At 34.2% G+C, this 12,015-nt stretch overlaps 1 protein-coding gene across 1 annotated transcript; it reads left to right on the forward strand.

Annotated features, from left to right (window-relative positions):
- The first annotated feature begins 326 nt into the window (after window positions 1–326).
- Window positions 327–6,591, forward strand: LOC104229695 (probable E3 ubiquitin-protein ligase XBOS32). Its single transcript, XM_009782380.2, has 10 exons — window positions 327–1,553; window positions 1,673–1,732; window positions 2,033–2,104; window positions 2,251–2,426; window positions 2,519–2,679; window positions 3,818–3,876; window positions 3,975–4,021; window positions 5,078–5,218; window positions 5,363–5,454; window positions 5,803–6,591. The coding sequence occupies exons 1-10, from the start codon at window positions 1,335–1,337 to the stop codon at window positions 6,315–6,317; spliced, it is 1,542 nt and encodes a 513-aa protein (XP_009780682.1). The 5' UTR covers window positions 327–1,334; the 3' UTR covers window positions 6,318–6,591.
- Window positions 6,592–12,015: the final 5,424 nt, after the last annotated feature.

Here is a 12,015-nt window from a genome sequence, read left to right on the forward strand (position 1 = left end):
GCTGCATTTTACTTTAACGGAAAGTTTGCCGTTAAAGTATTATAATACTGCATTTTATGTAGAAATGTAACTTTTTTTTAAAACAGTAAAAACGTATTTTGTGCCAAAAATGACACTATTTCAGTTTCGGACTCGTTTAATTGGGCCAACTATCTTTTTGTAGTTATTCCTTTACCAACCAAACGACCCCTTACTATTACTTACATTTCAGCACATTGGGCGTTAAAACTTTATTTTTTTATCCAAAATTATATAAAAATAAAAAATAAAAAAAAAGGAGAGATTCTTGGTAGATCATTGTCTTTCTGACTTTCTTGGTATTTGTGAAACATCAAAATAATGTCATTTACGTGAACCCCATTTGGGAACTTGAGGCTCTCAACTTTCCCATTTGGTCATTTCTGCAAAATTCCCCATTTGAGAGTCTCTTATTTTGAAGATATTTGTTCCTATGGTGAAAATTTGGACATGGGTATTTGCTAAAGATTGTATTTTTTTGTGAACCCCATCAAGGAATTTGAGGTTCTTTATGTTCCCATTTGGTTATTTCTGCAAATTATTGTGATCTGTGGTCATTCTTGGTGAAAAGTTTCAATCTTGGTATTTGCCAAAGATTGTATTTTTGGTGAACCCCATCAAGGAATTTGAGGTTCTTTATGTTCCCATTTGGTTATTTCTGCAAAATTATTGTGATCTGTGGCCATTCTTGGTGAAAAGTTTCAATCTTGGTATTTTCCTGGAAAATTTGGAGTTTCTTAGATTATGCAGCAAATTTGTGATGTGGGGCATTTGAGAATCTTGAATTTGTGACATTTTGGATCAACAAAAGGTGAAAAGATAATAACTTGATTGTTGTTTTAAGTGGTTAAAGATTTGATTTTTATGGTTTCAGCCAGCTCAGGTATTTCCCTTTTTTACCTCAAGGTGACAAAGTCTTGATTTTTATCAATAATATTGTAGAAATTGGTCACTGTCAAGATTGTACCTATCATATTTTGTATATATAGAAAAAAAGTTGTATATTTAATTGGTCGATTGATCAAGTCAGAAAGCATATTGGTTTGAGGTGTTAAAAAGGGGTTCATTGGATTTTATTATAAGATTGAGATTCTGATTTTTCAGACAAATTGAGTTTGAAATTATGTGTAAAGAAAGTTTGGTTGTGAGGTTGTTATAGTTTGTTAGAAAGGAAGGAATTTCTTTATATGATGATTATGACGATGATGATTCGGATAGTTTTAAGGATCATTGTGTAAATACAGAGACCAAAATCCCAGTTTTAGGATTTAGTTGGAGTTACAAGGTACAGATGGTCCTTATCTACTGCTAACATCATGCCCGAACGATATCCGAAAACTATGCGATTTTTGAGCCTTGTTGGGAATTCATTCGGATGTTCTGCATCAGGCGAGCGATTGGTTTCTGCTGCTAGAGATGGTGATCTTCAGGAAGCCAAGGCTTTACTGGAGTATAATCCTCGGTTAGTGAGGTATTCCACTTTTGGTGTTCGAAATTCACCCCTCCATTACTCTGCCGCCCAAGGACATCACGAGGTAGGATATGAAGTTAAAAATTGAGTTGTTTTTTTAAGAATTGATGGTGACATAGTTTAAGTCAACACTTAGTGAATTTGTCTGCAAATCAATCATTTGAGTGTTCGTTGTCGTATCAGATTGTTACTCTCTTGCTTGAGTCTGGAGTTGACATCAATCTCAGAAACTACCGGGGGCAGGTAGATCTTATTCCCCTTTATTTTGTATTTTATACTTAAAAAAAAAAAGAAAAGAAGGGCAGCCCGGTGCACTAAGTCCCGCTTTGCGCTGTATCCAGGAAGGGCCGGACCACAAGGGTCTATTGTACGCAGCCTTACCCTGCATCTGTAAGAGGTTGTTTCCACGGCTTGAACCCGTGACCTCCCGGTCACATGGCAGCAACTTTACTAGTTACGCCAAGGCTCCCCTTTTTTATTTTGTATCTTATACTTAATTCTTGTTAGTTGATTGAAACTAGTATTTTGTCATATGGTTAACAGACAGCACTGATGCAAGCCTGTCAGTATGGTCACTGGGAAGTTGTTCAGAGCCTCATTCTTTTCAAAGCCAATGTATGACAGTTTATTGTTGCGGTATATTCGCTTTGAAGTATTAAGAATGTTCTTGCCTTGTGAAATTTCAACTTTTTACTATTTTTCTAGAGTAGCGGCAGTGTGTCAAGATTCATCAAAAGCTTACAGTTTGTATTGGATCTTAGATTCATAGGGCTGATTATCTCAATGGAGGCACGGCGCTTCATTTAGCTTCTCTGAATGGACATTCCCGATGTATACGGCTTCTCCTTGCTGATTATATTCCTAGCATTCCTAATTTCTGTAATGTCATGAGAAAGAGATCGAGAAATGAGGACTCAATACAAGAATTTGATGACTTGTATATCCCTTATTTAAACTTTTCATTTGATTTCTGGTCATCTCCTGCTTCTATTAAATGTAATAACCTGAAGTTCGTTCTGCTTTCTCCAGTGCACTGCATGAGGTGATCAATAGACCTGCCGATGGTGGGATTACCGCCCTTCATATGGCAGCACTGAACGGCCATGTTGAAAGTCTGCAGCTACTCTTGGACTTAGGGGCTTCTGTCACTAAGGTTACTGTGGAAGACGGGACTACAATTGATTTGATAGGTGAGACAACTTTCCGAGTTCTGTCTAGTATCTCTTATACCAAATTGATCTCTTGAATGCCCTATTACACCCCCCCCCCCTCAAACCCCAAATCCCCAAAAAAGAAAAAAAAAAGATTTTTGTTTCTTAAGGGGGGGGGGGGACCGAGAGACCTTAGCTCATCAAATTCATATATTACTTGATAGCTTTCAGAACGAAGTACTAGAGATGCAGATACAAGATAACCGGAACCTAAACCCAGTTTTTCTATTTTATTTTTTTTTTGGTTTTTTGTATCAAGAACTATGTCAAGTTGTATTCTATTTTTCGCCGATTCCTATCTGAGGTACTGCCTGGTTCAGGTTGTCTGAAGAAGTGTTTGAAGTCACTTATACTTTCTAAACTTTTTTGTTTTCTTCTGGATTTGTTCTACTTGTGTTACCTACTTTTTGATAATTTACTTAGACAAGATTCTACTGATTTTCTTTTTTTTTGTTTTCTTGGCTGGCTATTGGAAACAACCTCTCTATCTCCACGAGGTAGGGGTAAGGTCTGCGTACACACTACCCTCCCCAACCCCACTATGTGGAATTACACTGGGTTTATTGTTGTTGTTTTCTTGGCTGGTTTTATGTACACTATACCCTATTCCTTTACATGCATGTCCAGTACCATTATAAAAGAAAACTATGTGATTTCTTCCCATCTATCCAAGTCTTGGTGCATAGAACTGCCTGTTATGTGTTGCTGGTGGGAGGTAGCAGGTATCCTGGGGAATTAGTCGAGGTGCGTGAAACCTGGACCGGACACCACGGTTATCAAAAGAAAAACTATGTAAAAGAAATTCTATATTGCACAAACAGACTAGATGCTATCATTTAGTTCTAGGTCGGACGTTATCTCATTGCGACATGTTTTCTGTATAGTTCGTTAGTAAGGGAGAAAAAGGTTTCCAAAAATAAAAATCATTAGTGCAGATAAAGAGTGCAGTTACAGGTGCTCAACTAGTCTTTGAGAATGTCGACTGAAATATTCTCAACTAGACTTTGAGTGCAATTGCGCCTACAATTTAGAGGAGGCTTCACGCCATGATCAAGAAGCAGAGTTGATATCATTTTTTTTTTCTCTCTTTTCTAAAAGGTAATTCTTTACCTTGCAGGTGCAGGAAGTACACCACTTCATTATGCTGCATGTGGCGGGAATGCTCAGTGTTGTCAGGTGTGTTTCTCTTCTTTATGCTTTTCTTTTTTAGTTTGCTGGTATACTTGGTGCAAGTTCTGAAGTTGTGATTTATCATTTTGTATCCCAACTTTCAGCTTTTAATTGCCAGGGGTGCGAGTCTCAACGCAGAAAATGCGAATGGGTATGATATCTTTACATCATTTTAACATCTTTGAAATTTACTAGAACTCTCTTTACTTGTGCATACTTGTTCTCCGTGTTAATTCTAATGGACTATTCTGCATTCTGGAATCTTCCGCCATATTTGTTTCAGCTCATGAGTCGTTGAGGATATTATCACTTATTTTGCTTCGCTCTTTTAGAGAAGTACGCAAGTTTGTCTATGTTTTCTCAAGCATATTATGTTCAGTTTAAGGCTGCGATGCTGGTGATCTTTGCGAAATAGCGTTCTTTGCATTCTTTTCATGCAAGAAGTGGATGTGACTACAGTAGTTGTTATGAATCTCCAGATACTGATAGATTTCGTTTAGTTGCTGAATGACAAATCAAATAGCAATTTGATTTGTCATTCAGCAACTAAAAGATCCCTATTGTATTCATGTCTTTCTGAACTTTGAGGTTTAGTGTCAGTTTGATTTGGTTATCTTTTTCATTCTTGTGTAGTTTTGCAGAAATAGAATTTGGAATGGGCTAGAGTGAGACCATGTACCTCTCTCCCAATTTTTATTATTTCACCGTCATGTGGTTTTTTTACGACTAGATGTGATAAACTTTTTCCTAGCAATACTATTTGATGATATACCGTGGAAACAGCCTCTTCCAGAAATGCATGGTAAGGCTGCGTATAATAGATCCTTGTGGTCTGGCCCCTACCCGAACCCCGCACATAGCGGGAGCTTAGAGCACCGGGTTGCCCTACTATTTGATGATATACAAGTAGATACAACCACATATCCTAGATAAGCTTGTGACTATGAATTCTCCGAAATACTGACCAGATAATAAATGAACCTTGTTCCCTTTAAAGACATCTTGTATTCCAGAATAGCCAAAGACGAAAGGAAAAGATATTAACATTGTAAATCAATGGAGAGCTTAAGAAATGCAATCTTGTTTGGGCGCTGAGTTATTGAAACAGATAAATATTGTCGTATTCTCGTATGGCAACTCTTTTAGTAATTCTATCATGCCTTAGATAATTCGTCTAACTTGGATATTTTCCTTTACATGCTTTAAGGTGGACCCCATTGATGGTTGCTCGATCATGGCATAGAGATGGGCTCGAGGAAATTTTAAGTGCTCGTCCAGAAAGGCAACCACGTCCTCTTCCTTCACCGTTCTTATGCCTCCCTCTTATGAGTATAGTGAAGATTGCTAGGTGAGTTAGGTTTAGCAATATTGGTCGGACTCGCTGATGCACATGCATCAATTATATATGACACTAACAATGGCACATTTCATCTTATTTTCCTTTCTAGTAAGAATGCTGAAAATAACTTCTCTCGTTTATTGTTTTCTGCAGAGAATGTGGATGGAGAACAAATGATTTGCCATCAACTTGTTTAGATCCTTGTGTTGTTTGTCTGGAAAGGAAGTGTGCAGTCGCTGCAGAGGGTATGTCTTTCATTTTACGCTTAATAACATGCTCTTATAGTCATAGAAATATCACGACATGTTTAAGATCACAAGTTCTAAGGGTACATTTGGTACGTGCCAAAAGACTCTTTTCTTTCTTAAAACTCCATGTTCAGTCAAACTCCGCCATATGAAATGAAACGGGAGGAAACAGCCTCTTGCAAAAATGCAGGGTAAGGCTGCGTACAATAGACCCTTGTGGTCCGGCCCTTCCCCGGACTCCGCGCATAGCGGGAGCTTAGTGCACTGAGCTGCCCTTTTTTAGCATTGTTGTAACCAATATGTCAGTCTAGTTGCTGCAGTATCTTATGCTGCTATATTCTACAGGTTGTTTTCACGAGTTCTGCACGCGCTGTGCATTGTACCTATGTTCCACCAGCAGCACCTCAACTGCGGCACATGGTCCTCCGGGCTCGATTCCCTGCCCTTTATGCCGACATGGCATCGTTTCATTTGTTAAGCTGGCGGATACAATGCCAATCATCAAGGAAGCAGCGAGAACAAGCCTATCATTGCCGTTCTGTACATGTACAGCTGATGGACAAGAACCAACTACATTGGAAACGCCATTTTGCAAGCCGGATTTATATTGCTCTCGATTCTCCCCTCTTGGCTCTTCCTTCCGCTCATTAAGCTGCCAAAAGTTCCCGGCCTTGAAGTTCAGCCCCGGCCTTTGTATGGGAACCCCGGATACGAGTCCATCTTTAGTTCCAATAACCGCTGAACGAGAACATCTGACTCGATGTTCAAGATCCGGCTTTAGGCGATCAACGTCAAACGTTGAAGCTAGAAGATGGTTGTGTTCCTTCAGCCAATCTGTAGAAACTGGAAGCAGCTGCTGAAGTTGCCTATTCAACTATTTATTTCAAACTTAATTTACAGGTTTTTATCTCTTTCTTTTATTTTTTCCTTTTTTTGTTCCCCCCCCCCCCCCTTTTTTTTTTTCTTTTCAAATGAGCTTTTGTTTGTATACCTTATGTCCACTAAATGTAATTGAAATATTTCATCTATATGAAGTTTGGCTTGTAAATAAGTAACATATATATGTTATATAAGTGAAAAGGAAAAAAAATCCTGGGCTGGTATTTATTGAAGTTCTCCTGTTTGACCAATTTATATTTTTTTTAATTCTTTTTGAGTTTTTTAAAAATAGTTCTTATTGATTCTTTTTTGTTGAAATTTTGTTGTGATTAACAATGTCGTTTTCTATCTATTTTTCTATTTCTTACGATGCTGTTATTATTTTTTTATCTTCAATTGCTGTCACTGATCTACTGTCTATTGTTTATTTTTCTTCTTCTCGAGTCGAGGGTCTTTTAGAAACAGCCTCTCTACCCCTCTGGGGTAGGGGTAAGGTTTGCATACACTTTACCCTCCCCATATCCCACTTATGAGATTTTACTGGGTTGTTATTGTTGTTGTTGTTGTAGTAGTAGTAGTATTAACAATGTCGTTTTCTAGTTAAGTGTGTTTTCATGAAGATGGGCAAGAGATTTTTTTTATTTTTTAGGTTTAACCATTCGATGTCCAGAATCTACTAGTTCGATTGATCCGGATTATTGTTGTATAAAGTTCACTATAGGATGAGTTTTAACGTTCTCTACTAGTGGCAGAGCCAGAATTTTCGTTAAGAGGTGTCAAAATGTATAAAAATAAACATACAAGAAAATTAAGGGGAGTCAATATATAATATATATATACATATAATTTATATTTTTACCTAAATGACACCCCTTTCTACAAAGTGGCTCCGCCACTGATCTCTACCAAAAGGAATTCCATTCTCGTGCTCGAAATCGAGACCCTTGAGCAAGTAAGAATTGTTGTCACTTTGAGTGTTAGTGAAAATTCAAGAAACAACAACGAACTTAGTGGATTTTCACAAGTGGGACCTGGAGAAGGTAGGATATACGCAATTAACCCTACCCTCTGAAAACAAATAGGTTATTTTCGTAGACCCTTGGCTAAAGATGAAAAGTCGAGGAAAATACTTAAATATGAACGTAAATACTGAAATCATTTTCTTCTTGAATGATAATTTCATTCTAATACCTCCCAAGGAAAATCTCTAACTAGCACCGGAATTATCATGTTAGTGTGATCAAATTCACTTGGTTATTTTAAGTTTCTTTTTCCACTATAATATAATTTTGATCACAAATTTCAAGCTGGCCTATTCAATTGATAGTCTTACTTTAACATCACAAAAATGTGAAATTAAAGTATGCTATAAAGTAGCTGGAAGACACGAAAATAAATGTATTATTTCTAAAATTTTGCCTATACTTCAAAGAACACAAAATATTTACGTATTACTTTAGATGTAAAATAATACTTAGCTTGTTCCCGAGCACACTATTAAAAATATAATACAAAAGATTAGCATTAATTAATGATTAATAATTATGGCAGTTAGATATTTATACATATAGCAGATTTAATTCAATTCAAATCGGCAAGAATCAAGCTGTTTAAAAAGGCAGTCCTAGAATTTAATATATTTTCCTATTTTTTCTCTCCATTCTATACCATGTTTTATATTTTTTTTAGAAACCAATCCATTCCATAACAGATTTTTCCTTTCCATACATGGACCTTTTTATATAATGTAATGTAGCAAATTATACATCTTTATATTCTAACAAAATAAAATACATATATTTACGAAAAAATTATAATATGTTTGTGGTGTATATACATTATAAATCATATATTTTATAGGAAAATTCATATATATATATATAGGAAAATTCATATATATATATATATGCATATGTTGTTTATATATGTCTTTATATTTAATTATATATCATCGATCCATTCCATAGTAATTTTTTTTCCTTTTTACACATGGACCTTTTTATTCAACTTAATCCTAGCAAAATTATATATTTGTATATTCCGATGGAATAAAATACATATATTTCGTGAAAAAAATTATAATGTATGTTTATGGTATATTATAAATCATGTGTTTTTTTAGGAAAAATTATGTATATATGCATATGTTATTTATACACTTATTTATATTTAAAGAAATATTATAAATATGCCATTTATATTTTGCACTAATATAACATGCATATTTGTATTATCCGTATATAAATAGTATATGTGACATATTTTTTTTCTTCTATATACATATTAGTGGCATACTAATATTTTAGATTAGATTTTATGTAAGGTATATGCTAGCAATATACTTTGAATAATATCAATATAATAATGTAGTATGATGTATATATAAGTTATATATGTGGAATATATATATATATATATGTGGTATATATATATATGACATATTGATGGAATATTTACATTATAAATTATCACAATATAATATACTTGAAATATATTAAATGTATATTTTTAGTTAAAATAAAATTGTATAGAAAAAAGTTTAAAATAAAATTATACAAAAAAAAGTTTAAAACTCAAAAAAGAAAGAAATACTAAAGTTCTCATTGTGTAGAGAGATTATTTTTGAGATATTCTTCTTTCAGAATCTTTAATATATTTGGGTAAGTGTTATTTATGGAAGAGAAAAAAGAAGTTATAGAAGAGTGAGAGAAAAGAAAATGTAGTAAAAAGTGTATTAATGTAGAGGGATCCCTTAGTTAATGGAGTTATCAAAATGAAAGTGCTAAAAAAGTAAAAAAAAAAAAAGTATTGTTTTTGGAATAAACAAAGTCTACTATCATTTATGATAATAATTTTTAAAAAAGGACCAAGCATGTAAAAATCTCAATAATTTTCAAGTTCTTACTCCCTCCGGTCCATAATAAGTGACCAATTTACCTTGGGCATACCTATTAAGGAAATACTAAATTCTAAATAAAAATAATTAATATGATTAAACTACCCTTAATTAAATATTGCAGCATAATTTAATGTGAGAAGTAAATTACTTTTTAGGAATACGTACATAAAGTTAATTTTGGAAAAATAAATTGAATTTTTTCTTGATTATATAAATGGACACTTATTTGAACCAAAATAAAAAGATAAATTGGTACCTATTATAGATCGGAGGAAGTAAATGCTAAAAATAAAAATAAAATTGTACTGCCTCAAATTGGCAGAATTGCTATATCTGGATTTGCCAACATCATTATTTGACTTGTTTTATGTGTAATTATTGCTTCCTTTTTTTTCCCCTTCTGACTTGTTCAGCTGATTGAAATTTGAAATTCAAAATTAAAAACCAAGAAAAACAGTCATAATATTTATTAACAAATTGCAATACATTGATTAAGATCAAGTTCTTGAAACTAGTAGAAGCATTAACCAGACCATAAGCTAAGAAGGGGAAAAAAATACAAAATGAGAAGATGAACAAGCTCAATCTCTCATATAATCATTCTTCTATAATAGTTATACAACACGTAAAACTCGTTATATTTTCTTCTTCATATATCATAAGGGTTGCGGACGACTTCTGGGTTCAAGCTCAGGAGGAATAGCTAAAGAAAGAAAAGGTGGGAGATTTGAACTGCATAAAGATTACAAAAAAAGAAAATAAAGCAGATAAAGCAGTTCAAAAGCCTTGCAAGGTCAAGAAAAAGAAAAGAAACACAAGACGAGACAACAAAGAAAATTAGAACACAAGCTCAGCGAAGATAGCACCAGTAAAGACCTATAGTCGTTTGGTTATCGGAAAATCATCTATCTTGAAACTTTTCAAAAAACATGAATACTTTTCTTGTTCCAAACAAGGTGGATAAATTACTAGTAGGAGGAAGTTAGAATACATTGTGTTATTTGGACCTGAATGGTATATTGTGAAGTGATAGAAATGGGATAAGATTGATAGATATGAAGAGATAGATGGTGTTTATATATAGAGAAGGAAAAATAAAAGTACAATATTTGTTTGTCAATGAGAAGACTGATATGAAGTAAAATGAGATTCTGATAATCCCTTCTTCGTTTACTAGAGGCAAACCACATGCATGCAACTAGGATCTTTCTTTTTTGGTTTTCTATCTGTTGTTCCGACTAAATTTAGATTCGCCTTGGGAAGTCCCACATTAAAGGTAAAGCGCTCCTTAACAAAGACGATTTCATACCTAGGTTTCGAACTCGAGATCTTTGATAAAGGACGAAGAAGTACTTATCACTCCACCACAACCCTTGTTGGTAACTAGGATCAAGAAAATAACTACAATTGCTATGTATTAGGATTTAAGTTATACGCGCTACAATGTTCATATTTTTTACGCAATCAGCATAATTTAATTTGTTATAGTAAATTAATTATCATACTTATCGAGTTACCAATTACTCCCTCTGTTGTAGTTTATGTGAAACTATTTTTTTTTGGTCCGTTCTAAAAAGAATGATCTCTTTCTAAATGTGATAATAATTTAGCTTAAACGTACAATTCTACCCTTAATGAGAAGCTTTTATACCCACACAAATACTCTGGGCCCCTTTTTGACTTGTTTAAGACTACAGATTCCAAAAGTATTCATTTTTTCTTAAACCCCGTGCCTAGTCAAACAGTTTCACATAAATTCGAACGGAGGGAGCACATATCCTAGAGATTTACTTATAATCACCTAATAAGTTGTCTGATTGAGTAACTACATTATTTATATCGTCAATTCCCTGCAAGATTTTTGTTCTATCAGTGTTGTTTATTTCTCTTGTTTTGTTCTAAGCCGGGTAATCAACCACTGATTCTTGTATCTTGAAGCTACTTATATCACACCCCCTTGAGGTGCATTTCTTCCTGCATAAATTAATACGGAATACTTTATACACAGGAATGTCCTTTGCTCTCCTTCCTTCGCAGTAATTATTTTATGGAGTCGGTTATTATAACGGTTACACTTGAATCGACTTGATGGCTTTTAGTTGCGATTTTAAACTTGAAAAATAAAATAATAATGTGATTAAACTGTACTAATAATACAAATATTATTTACACTATACCCTCATATATATATAAAAGTAGTTATGCACTTCGTCGCTAATTTGCCGATAAATGGGCATAGCTAATATAATTTCTTGATAATCTGTCATTAATCCCTCGTTAAATAAGATTAACGACAAATTTTTCGTTACAGAATTTATATGTCGCTAATTTCTATTTTTTTTAAAAGCAAATTTACAAAGAATTTATCCTGGCAAACCAAATACTGGTTTCTTGCCCTTGATCCACGTGAATGAAGTAAATATGGATTTGGGGGTGGGGTGGGGTTGTTTTGGTGGGGTTGGGGGTCCTCAGAAAGTGCAGAAAAACTCATGAGTGCAAGAAAGTAAATAAAAAGTGACAAAACGAGGCAGAAGCTATCAGTTGTAAGTAGAGTGCAGTATTTCTGAGTTTCTGTCAACACATCTTTTACCTTCTAACTTACGCTAAATATGAATAGAGAGAAGTCAGCAGAGAATAAGAAGAAAGCAGCAAAAGTTAGCCCAATGCTAATTTGCTACGGGGACTCGGATTTTCCCTATTTTACTCATCAAAAGAGTGAGAAGCTAGCTTGGTATTCGTCGTTCGGTATTCGCGTAGGGGTCCGACAAAATTCAAATTCC

Source organism: Nicotiana sylvestris, chromosome 11 (assembly GCF_000393655.2).
Source record: "Nicotiana sylvestris chromosome 11, ASM39365v2, whole genome shotgun sequence".
In the NCBI taxonomy this organism is placed as follows: Eukaryota; Viridiplantae; Streptophyta; class Magnoliopsida; order Solanales; family Solanaceae; genus Nicotiana; species Nicotiana sylvestris.

What these genes read in the sequence shown, in the direction of transcription:
- LOC104229695 (XM_009782380.2), top strand. Translation starts at nt 1,335, where the DNA reads ATGCCCGAACGATATCCGAAAACTATGCGATTTTTGAGCCTTGTTGGG. An exon ending in GGAATGCTCAGTGTTGTCAG is followed by an intron (nt 3,877 to 3,974) that starts GTGTGTTTCTCT and finishes CCCAACTTTCAG; the next exon opens with CTTTTAATTGCCAGGGGTGC. An exon ending in AGTATAGTGAAGATTGCTAG is followed by an intron (nt 5,219 to 5,362) that starts GTGAGTTAGGTT and finishes TGTTTTCTGCAG; the next exon opens with AGAATGTGGATGGAGAACAA.